Below are 20,000 nucleotides of genomic sequence, written 5' to 3'. Positions count from 1 at the left end.
TACAGAATGGGAACAAATAGTATTTATTTCAAGCGCTTGAGCTTGGAGTAAAACCCGTTTTTCCCCTCACCTTTTAACATTAGAGTGCAGCCATTTTATTTATCTATCTATTATCTATCTATCTATCTATCTATCTATCTATTATCTATCTATCTATCTATCTATCTATCTATCTATCTATCTATTATCTATCTATCTATCTATCTATCTATCTATCTATCTATCTATCTATCTATCGTGTGTATATGTATAGTAGCACATATAAATCCGTCCATATGTCTGTGCTCGTGTGTTATATCGTGCTATCGTGCCACCTATTTCATCATTATTTCTATTGTATGTGAAGACGATAGATAGATAATTGTTACTATTGTTATTAATAATAGTAACAATTACATTTACCATTTTTATTTAGAATGTTCTATTATTTCCGTATCATCTATATTTAATACAACTGTACTATCAAAATTTCTAAGTGCACGTAATTATTATATTATGTTTTCTATTGTGATGTTTTGTATTCTTCTGCTTTTTATTGTTAACATTATCATCCTCATCAACACAACAGCAAAACAACACCACCACTATATAGTGACAATTGTTGCAATGTGAGTTTGTGATGTTTTTTTTGGGGGGAAGAGACATTTGTAGATCTCTGAGCTTGCTCTATCATAGTGGAGCTTGGAGGGCACGTTTGTGACACTTGTGAGGACATGTGGAGCTGCTGTGCTGGGCTGTGAGTCTTGGTCGCTGCAGCGGGTGATGGATTTACTAATAATGCGAAACAAAGAAAAATCACGAGGATCAGATTTGACCCCGAAACTAAAACCTCAAGCTGCAGTTTGCGTGTTCCTTCGTATTAATTCTTGTCCTAAGCATCTTAAAGGAGATGTATTGTGTATCTCTGCACAGGAGGAGATGCAGCATTATTGCTCTGAGGCATAACCCAGCTCCAAGGCCAGACTGCCCATTATTTAGTGCCGTGGTCTATGGTTAAGGTCAAATACACGAAAACAAACTATTTTTTTTTTTCGCCATAAAGACGTCTCATTTTTCTAAGGTTTTTCGCTAGAGCATCTGCAAAAGCCTGTCCTGATGCATCCTGCAAGAAATGGAGGTGAATAGGTGCGTATACATGGTGCATGGTCAGAAGGTATCATTCCTCTATATTCTCCTATGATTTGCTAGTGTGCACAAAGAATCACACACTGGAGATAGATAGATAGATAGATAGATAGATAGATAGATAGATAGATAGATAGATAGATAGATACAAATCCAGAAAAATTGGAGGCAGCACACTGTAGTGAAAATTAGCTATTTAATCAGCCCAGAAAGCGACGTTTCGGTCCCAACAGGAATATTTCTCAAGCTTGAGAAAGGCTCCTGTTAGGACCGAACCGTCGCTTTCTGGGATGATTAAATAGCTAATTTTCACTACAGTGTGCTGCCTCCAATTTTTCTGGATTTTTATAATTGAAGTTTGGTATTTGCCTGGGGGGCTCTGCACCCAGACTCTTTCTTTGTGCTGTTCTAATTTTCTTTCTTGTAGATAGATAGATAGATAGATAGATAGATAGATAGATAGATAGATAGATAGATAGATAGATAGATAGATAGATATTACATAGATACATAGACAGATATATATTAGATAGATAAAAAGATAGCTAGCTAGATCAAATATAGATAGATAAATGATACGTAGATATTAGATAGATAGATAGATAGATAGATAGATAGATAGATAGATAGATAGATAGCTAAATAGATAGATATGAGATAGATAGCTAAATAAATAGATATATAGATAATGGATATATATATTAGATAAAATAGATAGATATTAGATAGATAAATACATATAGACAGATATATATTAGATAGATAGATAATAGATTGTATTTGCACATTTAATCTTATAGCCCTATAGACACAAACATTTTTCTATACAATAGCAATGGTTACCATCATACAAACCTTCCAGAGGGCACCCAGTGTAACCAGTGATTGCATGTAACATGTGGAGAGGGGGTCCTGGGCTGCATGTAGGTGGTTCTCCTGTGAGCCCCCGGCCAGGCCATGGCTGCTGTGACACAGGCTGAAGTTGACTGCCAAATGTGCCATAAAACCGCAGGTCAGTCTGCAGCTCCGCTCACTTCTCCTTGACGCGCCGACTTCAATTATAGCCCTAAAAGCCTCAATACAAGTGTAAGAATTTGTTTTCCTTCTCAGAGGCGGGGCAAGGGTTGGCTATGGTGGCGCCTTTGTTTCACAGTCAAAGGAGACCTATCTATCCATTCATCCATCCATTCATCCATCCATTGATCCATCTAACTATTCATGCAGCCATCTGTATATTGAGATGCTACGTGTGACAATGTAATGTTTATACATTGGAATACATGTACACATATCTGTATGTATATAATCCACGAGCATTGTGGGCTTTGTGTGGAGGATTGGGGTATTAGGGTCTAATGTAGTGTAAACCGATCAGATGTGACCATAGGAAGGAAATAGTGAGCTTCACTCAGGTCTGCAGCAGTCAGGATGGGGGAGGGGACATGATGCCTTCTGTTTTAGAGGCACTGCACATTCTTTCCCCCACAGTTCACAAGGCAGCACTAGGCTAAGCAGCAAATGGAATTGTATTTGATTTCATATACAGTAGGGTGCCACAGCACAGATGTACCTGCCTGCCCGGTGCTAGGTGGCACATGCATCTAAGGTTCATGCAGAAATATCCAAGTGAAAGGTGGAGACAAAGACCTTATTTTGCGTTGGATATGTACCAATATAAGGGAGGCGTGATTTGCGCAATTAATCCCAGTGCAGACTCAGCCTTACTGCTCCCCCAGCCTCAGTGCTCCCCCAGAATCACTGCTCCTCCAGCCTTACTGCTCCCCCAGCCTCCGTGCCCACTCAGCCTTACTGCTCCCCCAGCCTCACTACTCCCCCAGAATCACTGTTCCCCAGCCTTACTGCTCCCCCAGCCGCAGTACTCCCCCAGCCTCAGTGCCTCCCCAGCCTCAGTGCTTCCTCATCCTCAGTGCTCCCTCAGCCTCAGTGCTCCCCCAGAATCACTGTTCCCCAGCCTCACTGCTTCCCCCAGCCTCAGTGATCCCCCAGCTTCAGTGCTTCCCCAGCCTCAGTGCTCCCTCAGCCTCAGTGCTCCCCCAGCCTCAGTGCTCCCTCAGCCTCAGTGCTCCCCCAGCCTCAGTGCTCCCTTAGCCTCAGTGCTCCCCCAGCCCCAGTGCTCCCCCAGCCTCAGTGCTCCCTCAGCCTCAGTGCTCCCCCAGCCTCAGTGCTCCCCCAGCCTCAGTGCTCCCCCAGCCTCAGTGCTTCCCCAGCCTCAGTGCTCCCCTAGCCTCAGTGCTCCCCAGCCTCAGTGCTTCCCCAGCCTCAGTGCTTCCTCAGCCTCAGTTCTCCCTCAGCCTTAGTGCTCCCTCAGCCTCAGTGCTCCCCCAGCCTCACTGCTTCCTCAGCCTTAGTGCTCCCCCAGCCTCAGTGCTCCCCCAGCCTCACTGCTTCCTCAGCCTCAGTGCTCCCCCAGCCTCAGTGCTCCCCCAGCCTCACTGCTTCCTCAGCCTCAGTGCTCCCCCAGCCTCAGTGCATCCCAAGCCTCAGTGCTCCTTCAGCCTCAGTGCTTACCCAGCCTCAGTGCTTCCTCAGCCTCAGTTCTCCCTCAGCCTTAGTGCTCCCTCAGCCTCAGTGCTCCCCCAGCCTCACTGCTTCCTCAGCCTTAGTGCTCCCCCAGCCTCAGTGCTCCCCCAGCCTCACTGCTTCCTCAGCCTCAGTGCTCCTCCAGCCTCAGTGCATCCCAAGCCTCAGTGCTCCTTCAGCCTCAGTGCTCCCCCAGCCTCAGTTCTTCATCTGCCTCAGTGCTCCCCCAGCCTCAGTGCTTCCTCAGCCTCAGTGCCCCCCCCAGCCTCAGTGCTCATTCAGCCTCAGTGCTCCCCCAACCTCACTGCTCCCTCAGCCTCAGTGCTCCCCCAGCCTCAATGCTCCCCCAGCCTCACTGCTCATCCAGCCTCAGTGCTCCCCAGCCTCTGTGCTCCCCAGCCTCAGTGCTTCCTCATCCTTACTACTCCCCCAGCCCCAGTGCTCCCCCAGCCTCACTGCTCCCCAGCCTCACTGCTCCCCAGCCTCAGTGCTCCCCAGCCTCAGTGCTCCCCAACGTCAGTGCTCCCCCAGCCTCAGTGCTCCCCAGCCTCAGTGCTCCCCCAGCTTCACTGCTCCCTAGCCTCACTGCTCCCCAGCCTCACTGCTCCCCCAGCCTCACTGCTCCCCCAGCCTCACTGCTCCCCAGCCTCAGTTCTCCCAGCTTCAGTGCTTTCTCATCCTCACTGCTCCCCAGCCTCAGTGCTCCCCCAGCCTCAGCGCTCTCACAGCCTCAACGCTCCCCGGGCCTCAGTGCTTCCTCATCCTTACTGCTCACCCAGCCCCAGTGCTCCCCCAGCCTCACTGCTCCCCAGCCTCAGTGCTTCCTCATCCTTACTGCTCCCCCAGCCCAGTGCTCCCCCAGCCTCACTGCTCCCCAGCCTCAGTGCTCCCCCAGCCTAACTGCTCCCCAGCCTCAGTGCTCCCCCAGCCTCACTGCTCCCCAGCCTCACTGCTCCCCAGCCTCAGTGCCTCCTCATCCTCACTGCTCCTCAGCCTCAGTGCTCCCCCAGCCTCAGTGCTCCCCAGCCTCAGTGCTCCCCAGCCTTAGTGCTTTCTTATCCTCAGTGCTCCCCCAGCCTCACTGCTCCCCAGCCTCACTGCTCCCCAGCCTCAGTGCTTCCTCATCCTCACTGCTTCCCATCCTCAACCCCCCCCCCCTGCCTCATTGCTCTCCCAGCCTCACTGCTCCCCCCAGCCTCAGTGCTCTCCCAGCCTCACTACTCCCCCAGCTTCAGTGCTCCCCCAGCCTCACTGCTCCCCAGCCTCAGTGCTCCCCCAGCTTCAGTGCTCCCCAGCCACAGTGCTTCCTCATCCTCAGTGCTCCCCAGCCTCAGTGCTTCCTCATCCTCAGTGCTTCCTCATCCTTAGTGCTCCCCAGCCTCACTGCTCCCCAGCCTCAGTGCTTCCTCATCCTCAGTGCTCCCCAGCCTCAGTGCTCCCCCAGCCTCAGTGCTTCCTCATCCTCAGTGCTTCCTCAATCTCACTGCTCCCCAGCCTCACTACCCCCAGCCTCCGTGCTTCCTCATCCTCAGCGCTCCCTCGGCATGGCTCTGGAGGAGGCAGATGTGTAGAAAGCCTGAGTTCCACTGCACATTACATGCCTCTATGAAGCTAGAGCAAGTGACGATCTGTTGCTTCCCTTGAGATGGCTACAAAGAAAAGGGCCCATAGTCTCAGCTTGTCAATTTCCCCATGTGATCACATGACCAGCACCTCCCTGCTTAAGGATGGGGATAGATCTCCACGTCAGCTTACGTCTTCAAATTTCTACTTCACGGATCTGCTTCAAAGAGGCAGCTGCATTAGAGAATGATGTTAAGCTCGGCTAATGCGGACAGCCCGAGGTAGCCTAATGATGGATTTTGATGAGCGTGTTCCTTGTTCCTCTAACATGTACTTGCCAAGTTGCACTTACTACGTCTCGGGTCCTGATTTCTCCAGCCTTCCTTCCTTTTTACCCCAGACCCCATCTTCTCGTCCAATGCCCTACTCCTACTCCTCCAACCTAGCCCAGGTGCAGCCAGTGAGAGAGGTTACCTTCAGGGAGTATGCCATTGACACCTCATCTAAGTGGCACCCCAGGAGCAATCTGCCCCACTGCTACTCCGCCGACGACATTCTGCACAGGGACTGCACGGGCAGCGCCGCCATGGGGAACAGCTCCAATGTCTACCACCCAAATGCCAACGTGCCCTCCAATTTCTACAGCACCGTGGGCAGGAATGGGGTGCTACCACAAGCCTTTGATCAGTTCTTTGAGACAGCCTATGGCAGCCCGGATAATAACAGCCAGCAACCCTCGGATTATTCTGTGGACAAACACTGCGACAAAATGCCAGGAGCCTCTGCGACAACTTCAAGTTCGGAGCCCTGCAGGGAGGCAGAAGAGAAGGAGAGGAGGACGGAGAGCAGCAGCAGCAGCCACAGCAGCTCCCACTCATCTTCCGGCAACAATGAGGACAAAGCCAATGTGTCCAGTACGTATGAGAGCAGCCTGCCCTGCCTGTCGCACCGCCTGCCCTGCCTGTCGCACCGCCTGCCCTGCCTGTCGCACCGCCTGCCCTGCCTGTCGCACCGCCTGTATCTAGCGCAGCGCTGTTAAACTTTTATATGCTGTTTTATAAGCGTATAAGCTTTATGGAGGCCTTTAGATTTCCCTCAACAAAACTTTCTTATAAAAGGCAAGATCACGTGTTTAGCACTGAAATTGGCCGTGAAATAGTAGCGACCAATAGATGCCTTAAGACAATCCTTCCCCCTTTTTTCCCTTTTAAAACTCTGAGGTCGGTTTGTAGAGAATATAGTGAGTAAAGAATGTGCTCCAATAAAATGACAGAGTAACCCTGCATGGCTTCATATCATGGTCTGCCAGCAGGAATCTCCTCCACAATGGGAGCAAATCTAGACACACAGGTGTTGCTGGGACATGCGCTAAACAATGTGCGATGGGCAACAGGCACCCAATGCAGGGTGCCAAATACCAGCCGGCGACCCAAGTATGGTGGTGGGTGACAGGATAAACTCAGCTGAAGGGGTAACACAGAGCTGATTCCTTCAATTGTACTTTAGGAAGTTTTCCAAATATATTTGTAATGTTGTTTTTGTATTTGTTATTTTTCTTGTTCATGTTTCCAGTTATTAAGAAAAAAAAAAGTATGCAGTTGAATACAGTAGTATGTATCAGTGGTCTACAGCAACACTTGTAATTCCTTTAAATATCTATCTATCAATCTATCTATCTATCTATCTATCTATCTATCTATCTATCTATCTATCTATCTATCTATCTATCGCTATATCTATGTATCTATCTATCTATCTATGCACCTACTGAATACAATTATAATATATATTTATATAATTATTATACACACATATAATTTAATATCTAAACTGGTCTATCTGTTTATCTATCTATCTATCTATCTATCAATCAATGCATACATACATTGTATACAATTAGAAATATATATATATAATTTATATACACACATATAGTATAATTTAATATCTAAACTCTTCTATCTATCTATTTGTGCACATTTAGAAAAATTATACATATTTATATAATATATTTATATACACACATGTAATATAATTTTATATCTGAACCTCCCTCTCTCTCATGTATCTAAAAAAGTATTAGCAATATCTATCTATCTATCTATCTATCTATCTATCTATCCATAATCTATCTATCTCTCTATCTATCTATCTATCTATCTATCTATCTATCTATCTATCTATCTATCTATCTATCTATCTATCATCTATCTATCTATTATTGTGTACAGTTAGAAAAAATATATATATTATGTTTATATACACACATATAAGGTTCATATATAAACTCGCCCCTCTTATCTATCTATCTATCTATCTATCTATCTATCTATCTATCTATCTATCTAAAAAAATCTAATTGAAAGCAGCACCAGCAAACAATGCAGCAATACGGGTGCCAAACATTCCAGACATGGACAAATCCTCCAAATAATAAAAATAAATTGACTACTTTTCCCTAAATGGTGTGCTGCTTTCATTTTTTAATTATCTATCTATTCAGTTCTATCTGTTGAACATTATCCACACGCCACAGACCATTTTGCCGCATGGACAGTCAGTACCTTGCGTTTTGTGCCCTAGATTGCCTGCGGTACTAGGGATCCTCAGCCCTCGGGCTTCAGCCATGCTGTAGATGATTATATTTGATGTTCTGATACATCTGTAACAATACAGTTTTTATTTTTTGCTCCACAGGTGGCCAACGTACCCGTAAAAAGAGGTGTCCTTATACCAAATATCAAATTAGGGAACTGGAAAGGGAATTTTTCTTCAGTGTCTATATAAACAAAGAAAAGAGGCTGCAGTTATCACGAATGCTCAATTTAACCGACCGACAAGTCAAGATCTGGTTTCAGAATAGGAGGATGAAAGAGAAAAAAATTAACAGGGACCGACTCCAGTACTACTCCGCCAACCCTCTGCTATGAGGGCCCCGGTACTGAGAGTCCCAGCATTTCCCGGATCTATGGTTTGTGGATTTCTGTCCTAACTCTAGGAGGTAGAAGCCTTACTTATGGAGTGCAATGCCTCCTGGATCCGGCGAGGATGAGAGTTGTAGTACTGACTCCATTTCCTGTGCTTGGATGCAGCAGGCATAAGGAACAAATGACACAAACAGGACAAAGGCTATTACAAGCAACATTTGGTACGGATTTAAAGGACCAATTTGATCTAACAGTTCGGTTCTTATGATGTCCTAATACCTTTGGATGATCTACAAGTCTTATATTTGTTAGCATTCTTCTTCATATATAAAACTGTGCCCATTCAGCTCCGGATACTCTCACTAAACAAAATGAAAATTTTTTGGGAAAAAAAATAAAGTCACTTGTATTCTGTAGTTTAATTTCAAAGCGACCTGCTGTATCCCCTGTTCTTACCCTTATTGATCAGTTTACATATGTGGTCTATGAGACATGCACTTTGATTGCTAATATCAATCCCTGTCTGTGACTGTTCTGTGCAAAGCCACAGATACAAATCAGACAACTTCTATCTATAGTAATGAACCTGATGAAATGAGCAGCCAAGACAATGATGAAGCCACCGCAGAGAGGAAATAATCAATAATCTGCATAGCATCTCCTACCCTCCTTCATACCAAATACAGCCAGATGAATTATTTTACTCTGAAATTGATGTGACCAGGCAATAGTTTATGTCAGATTAAATCTCATTTAAATATATAAATATATATAAGACCTAAAGGAACCAAAGTTATTCAAAGTGATTATATTTGAAATGATATATGAGTTTATGGGACACGATAATCTATTTGTACTTTATCCGTTTGAATGTATGCTTCATATGTTTTACTAAAAAAAAAAAAAGAAATTGTAAATAAATGTCATTTGGTATTTGGTTGAGACGCCTTTTTACACATCTGTTCTTGTGATTTTTTTACATTTTGCTACAGATTACTTGTTTAATGTTGGTTCTGTCACTTCTTCAGCATTTATGAAGTTTACTGGGGAAGGGGAGGGGGGGTGAATGAAAATCTTTGGCACAGAGGTCTCTATATGTCACTGTTTCTTCCCAGATGCATATTTTATATGTATATAGCGTTTGTTCGATGCAGATCTTAGTGGGTTGCATGTTCACAGCAAGAGAGCGCACAAGTCAAATAAATCTGGTTGAATTGTTTCATTTGTGTTGGCTTTTTTATTTTTACTGAGATTTCAGATTGCACCTGCAATGCATGATTGATATGCTGCAGATTAAATACAATATTAGAATTTTGCTCACCCTCATTAGATTGACCCAGTAAATGCAGCTGATTGTGCAGCCTCAGCAAGAAGAAGGTCACTGATTGAGAACTATTGATTGGGAGATGGATCCCTTGTCTCATCCATGATGCTTGTGGTGACATAATCCATTATAGGGGTCTTGTTTGGGTAATGCAAGTTTTAAAACTATATATCTGGTGTATTACCTGAGTGACTTGGGTTCAACTGGTTACTAGCTACTATGATGCTACTTAGGTCAGTTAGTGGACTACAGACAAGGAATTTTGTATTATTTTATATATTTTTTTTTAATGTTCATATTATATTGGATTTCCCCCCTCTAGTCATTATTTTCTAGTCGCTTTTTAACTTTGAACTTCTCTAGAGCTATTGTTGGACATCACACATAACCTTGAGAGGAATGTCTACCATTCTGTGGTCTCCCTATTGTTTACAGAATTCTTTGGTGTTTATATTTTACTAAAAGATAAATGTCAAACATTGCTCACCATGACGCATACCTCTATTTATACAGTCTTTTTTTCTTTTATTATTTTGTATGGGAGATTCAAGGAGGGCTACAAACATCAACATCATTCTAAAATAAGAAGTGTGAGTGATAATGCAGAAAAGAGATAGCAAGAGGAATGTCAATGAGACGTTTACAGGATATTTCCTTTTTGGGTTAAATATTAACTAGCTTCTCTTACAAATGCTCCAGACCCTAGAGGCCTGCAGTATATCCTCCAGTCTTTGGTCTGACCCAATAAAAGAACATGCTCACTGTTGCTAAGGTAATTTGGTAATAAAACTTGTCTGTGATTTGTGATTTGCATATTTGGAATGTGAGGCTGTAAACTAAACACAGGATAAGCAGCCATTTCTCAGAAAATAGTAATATCAGTGCTATCCAACAGTTGCTTCAATGGACATTGTACTGTGCATGCCTTTATTAGAAAACAGCAAACCTTCTGTAAAGCCACTGAGTGGCCACCAGATGGCGCTGCGCCGATCAATGTCAAAGCCGCTGTGCTGAGGAAAGCCAATACTAAGGCATTGGCCTTTTGTTCTTTGCTTATCAAGCGAGGAGACTCTTTATTTTGTGTGTCTTTAGGAGAAAAGTCTGCCAGCCACTAGTTGATTAAAACAAGCTGCTTGTTTGGGAAATGCAGACAAAATTCCACATTCTGAAAAATATAATTATTGTGATGAGGAAGATATGGTAAGACATTGAGTTATGGGGTGGGCATTGAAATTCACGATAAGCTTAATTGAGACATGTTTGTGTGTGTGTGTGTATATATATATAAATATATGTGTGTGTGTATATATATATATATATATATATATATATATATATATATATATATATATATATACATGCATACATATATATATAGACACACACACATTCCAGTAACTGTATATATTGTGGCTGGAATTAATATATATGTATATATATTATATATATATATATGTATGTGTAGATAGATATAAAGAAAGATAGATAATAGATAGATAGATAATAGATAAAAGATAACTTGTTGAGTTGGTAGTTATATAAATAACTAAATATCTAGGTGAACAACCCACTTTTCATTTTTCACATTTCCAATAATCTGCAAGCCCAAGTGATGTATTTCACAATGCTTTAACATCACATTTATGTATCAGCAGGTTTGGGAAGTAATCCTACATCAGCATTTGGCCTAAGCTGTAAATAGTTAATAAAAGTTTCTCAGATTTCTCATGTTTACTTTCTAAATAATTTCCAGCCATGTTAGGGGAATATCATGTGTGATGCTTCCTTGCATACTTCACGCCATTCACTGTTATGACAATCTCCTAGTGATTACATTTCTTGATAACATTCTGGACTGCGGAGAACACACAGAGGTTAGGATTAAGTATTTCTTTAAAGTTGATCCAAAAGAATGTATAAATATTGTAAAAGAGCCAATAACTACATGACCAGTATTCTCTCAAACTCTATGAAATATTAAAAACAAATGCAGTAGCATAATTAATGGCAAATATTATAGAGGAATATGTGTGTTGATAGCATTTAAACTGCCCCCCAAGGCGACATTGTATTACGCTGCTATACATTGGACATGTAACTATAAACTTTATAAGTGGCCACCTTACATTGATGCATACTTATATTGAGGGTACACAGTATTTATTTCTACAACCTCAAAGCTGCATGGTGCACACTGTGGGGCTATTACCTCAATCTCCAAGTCCATGTATTCCAAATCAGTGCAGCCTAGTGTATGAAATCAGAAAGTTTCATTTTGTCCCCACTAAAATGTTTCATTTTATTTGATATTTATGCAATTGAAACTGCTAAAAAATAATAAAGTATAATATTTCCATTGAATATCATTTGCAAATGAAGGAGACAACACGTGTATCCTTCATAACTCATCAATAATACATACAACATTTCATTGTTTAATAATCAAAGAAGCATACCAGGCATGAAACATCGACTAACACATGGTCAATGTTGTGATATCTAATATTATCTATCTATCTATCTATCTATCTATCTATCTATCTTTAATTATATCTATCTATCTCTAATTATCTATCTATCTCTAATTATCTCTATCTATCTATCTATCTATCTTTCTATCTCTAATTATCTATCTATCTCTAATTATCTCTATCTATCTATCTATCTATCTATCTATCTATCTGTCTGTCTCTAATTATCTATCTATCTATCTATCTATCTATCTATCTATCTGTCTATCTCTAATTATCTATCTATCTATTTATCTATCTATCTATCTATCTATCTATCTATCTATCTGTCTGTCTCTAGTTATCTATCTATCTATCTATCTATCTATCTATCTATCTATCTATCTATCTGTCTGTCTCTAGTTATCTATCTATCTATCTATCTATCTATCTATCTATCTATCTATCTGTCTATCTCTAATTATCTATGTATCTATCTATCTATCTATCTCATCATCTATCTAATTATCTATTTATCTATCTATATCATCATCTATCTAATTATCTATCTCTCTATTTTTCTGCTTATTGATAGATGGAAAAATAGCTGGATAGATACTTTCTGATGTAGTTATTTTGTGGCAATAGGGATATTGTTTTTCTGTAGTGGGGTATAGATTAGGATATTTTTCCTTGTAGGAGGTATTTGTCACTACACTTGGCACCACAGAGCCCTACATCTGATTCCAAGCACCACCTTGGATCCGGTCCAGAGGAAAATAAAAGTATTTGGCAACCGCACACATTCCTGACAGTTTACAGTTGTCAAATAAGAAAATTAGAACAAAGGCAACTTACAGGCCAGGAAGCCTATCGTATAAAATGTGGCATATGGATAGTGCATGTGATGTGATATATAGATATATTTATATAAATAATTCAAATATATATATATATATATATATATATATATATATATATCTCAATCAGACACATGTTTATGTAGTTTGATTGCGTGCTCTATTGCTTATAGCTTGTTTGCTTTGTTTGCTTTGAGTTTTATTAATTCTCTTTAGAGAATATATATATATATATATATATATATATATGTATATATATATATATATGTATATATATATATATATATATATATATATATATATATATATTATTTACAGATGATTTGTTTTGTATCGTTGGCTATGTCTAGGCAGAGTTGCCCCCCCCCCCCCCCCCCCATAGTCCATTCTGCCCTATTGTGATCACCAGGCTTCTCTCCCGCCACTGCTAGGGGGGAATCTCCATTTACATAAGACCTATTTCCTTTTGAGAGGAGATTCCAGTCGGTATTTAAAAAGTAGTTTGGCACAAAGCAGCTTTTTTTTACCTCCTTTAAGCTCCGAACTGACCATTTATCGTTTATAGTTAAGATTTAAATGTGTTGTATTAGTCTTACTTGACTGAGCTTGATGATGCTTAGTTTACTATTTGCCTTGCTTTTGTTGGTGATTAAAGTAAAGAATGGATCCCGCACAGCATTCGGCTATTAAACTTCATGAACTAGACGTGTGCCTGACTATAAAAGGCATCCACAGCTCTCTGCACAAACACGAGTGCACTCATCCAATCTTCCATATCCACGTAAATCCCTGTATGATATTCCATCATACTATCACACAAGTCATGAATGATAATAATAATAATTGTGTCAGGCAGCTGCCCATCCACACAACAACACAACACACCAGTCATGAGACTTACTATTGAACATGGCCATTGAGACATCATGTGACAATGCCTCTTGGTTGGTGTTTCTCATCAAATAATCTCATTTTTTGTTTTTCAATTGGGCACAAATTCTATGTTATTTTTATTCTTTTAGAAAACAACTATAAGAAAAATATTGAAACATGTAGCTGGCATGCATCTTCAGTTCGAGTGCTAGTGCTGTTCCACTATTAGAACTTAATGTAGAATGTAGAATTATTTATGTTTCTTTAAATTAACAATTATCATTACTTATTTCTTACTGTTTACTTTATTTATTATATAGTTTTTCCACAACAACAGTATCCTAGGATACTATGAATTACTACATAAATAAATACACATATAACTAATAAGTTGTACTTGAATAATCTGCAACTATTAATACTTTTGAGAATATTGTCCTTTATTTTTAAACTATCTCTACAGCTGCTAAGGATATTATTATTGCTGTTGTTGTGGTTGATATCAAACCTTTTACATAAAGACTTAAACAGCAAGTTGTAATTGTTATTTTTGTGCAATGTATTGTTGCACTGTCCATGATCCCTGTAGGGTTTTTTTTTTTTGTACAGAGTACAGATGATCTATGAATTCCATGTTTTCTAACAATGCTGAGTGTGCACTGAAGGAGGCTGCATGCATATATAATAGGTGGTTTCATTGCTATTATAGAAAAAGATTTTACAAGGAGAAGTAAAGTGTTTTACTGGGGTGCAGTGAGGAGGGGAGGCTTCTTGTATGCAGTGAGCGTCCAGCAGTGCACAGACCTTGGAGAGGGCCCCTAGGCTTCCCATTCTTACAGAAACATCTGAACTCTGCTCATTTCATATGCCCTTCCCAGAAGAAAGCCACAAGTGGAGGCTAATAAAAATGTAGCCCAGAGTTTAAGAAGCAGATATTTTCCTTGTGCTTGTAGAGGCAGCCTGGGTCTTGCTCTAGTGTTGTCTACACAACGTCTGAAAGCCAAGGGTAAGTGCTCTGGGGATGGCTCAAATGCTGCACTGATTTACATACTAAATCAACTAATAAACCTTCTGATTCCTCTGACTTTGCACACCACATCCGATCCCACCAGTGTGGTTTACAGACAGTAATATTTTATCAAATCTTCTCCATGTGTCCTTCTAGCTTTATAAATAAATGGAACACAACATAGGACTATTAACAAAATACCACCACAGACCTGTAACTATTCACACACGCAGCTTTATTCTGCTCAATAACTCAAGGATGTCAGGACACCTGAATTAATAAGTTGTATATATATATATATATATATATATATATATATATATATATATATATATATATATATATATATATATATATATATATATTGGTTGTACACTATATACGTTGTATGCAGCACACAAAAAAAGTCACAAATAATGCTCGCAGCTTATAACATGCAACTTTTTGAAAAAGTATAATTTAAATAACATATTTCAGTGCAGCAATACAGCGATTGTTACAGTTGCTAATGTCCCTCACATCTGATTTATTTCAGTATACGATGCAATTTTACATATTTGTTTATTTATTTTAATAATTTTACTTCTCATTCTAAATTCTGATCGTAATATAACAAATCACATATTTACATTCCGAATCCTCCTTCCATTGCACAAATCACATCTAGATTTATATAATGAAAACAGATCGTTTCATAGAAATAAAAAAAAAAGTGACTAAATAATTTTAGTGAACCACTAACCCATATAATATGATGTCATCTTGAACCTAAAACATAAACAGTGCCAGTGGATTAAAAAAAAAAAAGAAAAGAGGCTGGTAGGAAATAAAAAAGTTCATATACATTATTATTTTAAATAAATCATCTTGTATGTTGGTGTAGCAAAGGTGCAAATTGTTTAAATACGTCGTAGGGAAGTTGCTATTAATATCTTACTATGTATATATATATATATATATATATATATATATATATATATATATATATATATATATATATATATATATATATATATATATATATATGTTGGGGTCGAGCTCAGATGAACCTTTGCATACGAAAGTGATCTGGGAGGGGTCGCTGGCTGGGCCTGGGCTGCCATTGGCTGCATGCATTTGCAGTGGTGCAGGGCTATCTCTAATCATATTCAGCATGTTTTGCACAAGAAATGTCAGCCAGAAAGGAATATCTGCTCTCTTCGCCAAATTACCCCACAACAATGTCATGCTCGGAGAACCCGACTGCGAACTCCTTCCTGGTGGACTCCTTAATCAGTGCTGGCAGAGGGGCAGAAGCTGGGGGCTACTACCAAAGCACAGGGGTCTACCTGCCACAGACCACTTCCGAGGTGTCTTATGGGCTGCAGAGCTGTGGACTTTTCCCCGTTTTGAGCAAAAGAAATGAAGGTGTCCCCCCCACAGTGGCCACATCTCCAGGCTATGCTCCAGGGATGGACGCCTGGCTGGAAGCCTCCAGGTCCTGCAGAGTGGAGCCCTCTGAGAGCCAGGCTGCCACCTCTTGCTCCTTCACCCAGAACATTAAGGAGGAGAATTCCTATTGCCTCTATGACTCGGACAAATGTCCTAAGACCTCTTCTCCCACTGACTTGTCCACCTTTCCGAGGGTTAGCTCTGGCAGCAGCCCTGCTCACAATAGCAGCCCTGTTCCAGTGCCAGGGTACTTCCGCCTGTCCCAGGCTTATGGCTCCTCCAAGGGCTATAGCGCTGCGCACATTGCTGCTCCCCACTTCGCTCCACAGCCCCAAGTTCGGTTTGAGCCGCCTCCATCCTTGTCATCCATGTCCGCAGAGCTCGGCAGGAAGGACAGCGAGGAGCCGCCCTGTGCCAGGCTGCCCGGGGCAGAGGAGGGGGCGCACACGTCTTCATCCGGGGCCGAGGACTCCTCTCCGGCTCCTTCTGACTGCAGCAAGCACTCCCCAGAGAAAGACCCCGGAGGTGAGCGCCCACTCACACTCACTGTGCACACTCACTGTGCGAGCCCACCACAAAGGGCACCGGAGGAAGCTCCCTCTATTATCAGCCTTTGAACTATGTAAGAATTGGGCGTGAGTCTGTCATAAACATCATGTCCATTCTCAACTTTACACCACATGCTGCTCCTCTGTGCTTTGTCCTGGAGGAAGCAGGAAGCCCCCATAAAATAGCACTATTTATAGGGCCCATTACAGGCGCCAGAACATTGCAAAATATGACAGTAAAGAGCCCAGGTTACATGTGTGATGATCACTAAATGTGGGGGGCTGCCTTCTGCTCACATAGCACACTGCCCGTGGCCTGGGGGCTGCATTCTAGCAGGGGGACCACTACTGCACTGTGTATTCCAACTATCAGGGTCGCAAACGGTGGAATTATGGGGGGTAAATCATTACTAAGAAGAAAGAGATGATGCATAGAAAGTTATATTTAAAGTATCAAATTGCAGGGGGACCACTACTTCACTGAGTATTCCAACTATCAGGGTCGCAAATGATGGAATTATAGGGGGTAAATAATTATTAAGAAGAAAGAGATGATGCATAGAAAGTTACATATAACTTTCTATGCATCAACTCTTTCTTCTTAATAATTATTTACCCCCCAATAATTCCATTATTAGTTATATTTAAAGTATCAAATTGATGAGTGATAGATGGATAGATACAAGATAGATAGATATGGAATGGACAGATAGATAGATAGATAGATAGATAGATAGATAGATAGATAGATAGATAGATAGATAGATAGATAGATATGGAATGGATAGATAGATAGATATGGAATGGATAGATAGATAAATAGATAGATAGATAGATATGGAATGGATAGATAGATAGATAGATAGATAGATAGATAGATAGATAGATAGATAGATTGATAGATTGATAGATTGATTTAAACCAATTAAGACAAACTAGTATAAGTACGTGTAATATCAAACAAAACGAATAATCATACTGGATTTGCAAATGCTGTTACCTATACTAATTGCATGATATTAGCAAAGCAATTGTAATTTTAAAATCCCCTGTAATAACATAGAAAAACTGTACATGTAAATTTAGTAAATAAATAATAATAATAATAAATAGATTAAAAAAAAAAGAAGAATATAAGGAAATCACAATTATAATCTTGAAAAATATTTTTATTTATTTATTTATTTATTTTTCATTTTATTTTTGTTGGTTCAGGCAACTCGAAAGGTGACAATGGTGCCAACTGGTTAACAGCTAAGAGCGGCAGGAAGAAGAGATGCCCCTACACCAAGCACCAGACCCTGGAGCTGGAGAAGGAGTTTCTGTTCAACATGTACCTGACTCGAGAGCGTCGCCTAGAGATCAGCCGCAGCGTGCACCTCTCAGACAGGCAGGTCAAGATCTGGTTCCAGAACCGCAGGATGAAGCTCAAGAAAATGAATCGGGAAAACCGAATTCGGGAGCTCACAGCCAACTTCAACTTCTCCTGATGAGCTCCTTCATGGAGAGCCAGTACTTTTCTCCTTCCACAGTCACCTATATGGATTGCCAGAGCTGTACATTATGACCAGTATGTCCATCATCCACCCAGCCTTCTGGGTTAAAGCCATACTTGCACACGTCTTAAGAGCTTTTTTTTATTATAATAATAATTATTGTTATTTTTTTATTTTATTTTTTTGTTAGACTGAGATTTTTTTTTTACTATGGCGGCTCCGCATTTATAAGTTGTATATTTACAGTCTTGTTCCTCCCTTTGTCTTGCATCCGGCATTGCATTTGATGTTGTTCAAGGAAAAAGTGGATGAGGCACTAAAACACCGGTTTTCACATTTTATTGGGTAGAATGAAATGTTCCTTATTTCTCCAGGAAGAAGGGACTATGTCATTCCTCAATAAGGTCATAAAGACCCATGAGGGCACTTGCAGGACTCGGATGATTCTTGAATGTAGTCTTGTCTGTGTAGTAAGAGGTTACGTTTAGCAGCACCAGAAAAGCACATGGTCCATTCTTAGTGGGTTCTCCTTCCTTGTGTACTGTCAATACACAACAGAAGTCTTGAAAAGGGGGAACTTCTCATTCCTCAGATATACTGTGAATTTACATGCTTTAAGTAAGTACAGAAGATGAACTTTATAAATTCAAATATGTGTAAATGTTTATTATTATTAAAGGCCAATGTTTCTTCTTGATCCATGGACACATGACCATTATTAACCAGAACATATGCTGCTGCGTGCGATCAGGCCATGTTATATGTTTTCAATGAAGAATCAAATAAAAGAAAATGAATCCTTGTTAATTTTCTTCCTCTAATTCTGTGGCTGTTTACATTTTATTTTATCCTCTCAAGAACTTTTACAACAGCAGAAGTTGCCTAACACCCCCCCCCCCCCCAATCCCCTACAATTGGTATAGGAATCCATTTAAATATTACCTAGACAGTCGTAATTTGTTGAGCTATATAGCAATGGTGCTGGAAGCTTTGTCGGCTTTTGTTCGCTTTTATGACTTGATAGTATATCTGGATTGTTGCAGAGTAGAGCAGAGCTTTCAGTACAGCAAGGAGCAGCTTAGGCAGAGGAAGCAGCTAACACAGGAGGACATGGGGCTGGGTTTATTTAACCTGAAACGCAAGAAGTTATTTCTTTTCCATCCGGAATAACATAGCAGTGGACCAGAGTGACATTGAGGAAAGTCCAAGGTGAGGCCAAGCGCAATCTGTGCGCAATGCGTATTGTTTGGCGCATGTTGTGTGTCCCCTATGCAATATATAGAACATAATTGCATTTAATACTTGATTAGCGCCAAAGACACACACACACACACACACACACACACACACACACACACACACACACACACACACACACACACACACACACACACACACACACACACACACACACTCTCTCTCTCACACACACACACACTCACACACACACACACACACACACACACATTCACTCACACACACTCTCACACACACTCACACCACACACACACACACACACTCACACACCACACACAAACACAACACACACACGCATTCGCATACACATACATCTATTTTCATAGTTTAATCCCATGTTCTGTTATTTCCAATTGTGGTCTCAATATCACGATTTTATTAATTTTATGATTTTTTTTTGTATTGCTAATCTAATATGAGTGACTGCACCATCTTGCGCCAATTTTCCAGTGTGACTGTGATTTCTTCTTTATAGCGGACCCTCTTCTAGAAGCTTGGAGGTCGCCAATCATAAGATTTTAGAACACAACTGGAGTGTGATTTAGGTAGTTTCATGTTGTTGGGGCTCCACCTTTCTCTCGACAACAAGGAACTGC

At 40.8% G+C, this 20,000-nt stretch overlaps 2 protein-coding genes across 2 annotated transcripts; both read left to right on the top strand.

Annotated features, from left to right (window-relative positions):
- The first annotated feature begins 5,432 nt into the window (after nt 1-5,432).
- On the top strand, nt 5,433-9,300 carry HOXA11 (homeobox A11). Its single transcript, XM_069732459.1, has 2 exons — nt 5,433-6,143; nt 7,927-9,300. The coding sequence occupies exons 1-2, from the start codon at nt 5,495-5,497 to the stop codon at nt 8,157-8,159; spliced, it is 882 nt and encodes a 293-aa protein (XP_069588560.1). The 5' UTR covers nt 5,433-5,494; the 3' UTR covers nt 8,160-9,300.
- A 6,421-nt stretch (nt 9,301-15,721) lies between these two features.
- HOXA10 (homeobox A10) lies at nt 15,722-18,949 on the top strand. The gene is made up of 2 exons (XM_069729912.1): nt 15,722-16,628; nt 17,867-18,949. Exons 1-2 carry the CDS (start codon nt 15,842-15,844, stop codon nt 18,139-18,141), a joined length of 1,062 nt encoding a protein of 353 aa, XP_069586013.1. The 5' UTR covers nt 15,722-15,841; the 3' UTR covers nt 18,142-18,949.
- Nucleotides 18,950-20,000: the final 1,051 nt, after the last annotated feature.

This window comes from Ranitomeya imitator, chromosome 6 (assembly GCF_032444005.1).
Source record: "Ranitomeya imitator isolate aRanImi1 chromosome 6, aRanImi1.pri, whole genome shotgun sequence".
NCBI classification, from domain to species: domain Eukaryota; kingdom Metazoa; phylum Chordata; class Amphibia; order Anura; family Dendrobatidae; genus Ranitomeya; species Ranitomeya imitator.
The sequence above is the reverse complement of the archived record's forward strand: the minus strand, read 5'-3'. Positions and strand labels throughout refer to the sequence as shown.

Excerpts from the sequence above, each read along its gene's own strand:
- HOXA10 (XM_069729912.1), top strand. The coding sequence starts at position 15,842 with ATGTCAGCCAGAAAGGAATATCTGCTCTCTTCGCCAAATTACCCCACA. Across the intron at positions 16,629-17,866 it reads CCCAGAGAAAGACCCCGGAG|GCAACTCGAAAGGTGACAAT; the intron begins GTGAGCGCCCAC and ends TTGTTGGTTCAG.
- HOXA11 (XM_069732459.1), top strand. The coding sequence starts at position 5,495 with ATGCGGACAGCCCGAGGTAGCCTAATGATGGATTTTGATGAGCGTGTT. Across the intron at positions 6,144-7,926 it reads GGACAAAGCCAATGTGTCCA|GTGGCCAACGTACCCGTAAA; the intron begins GTACGTATGAGA and ends TTTGCTCCACAG.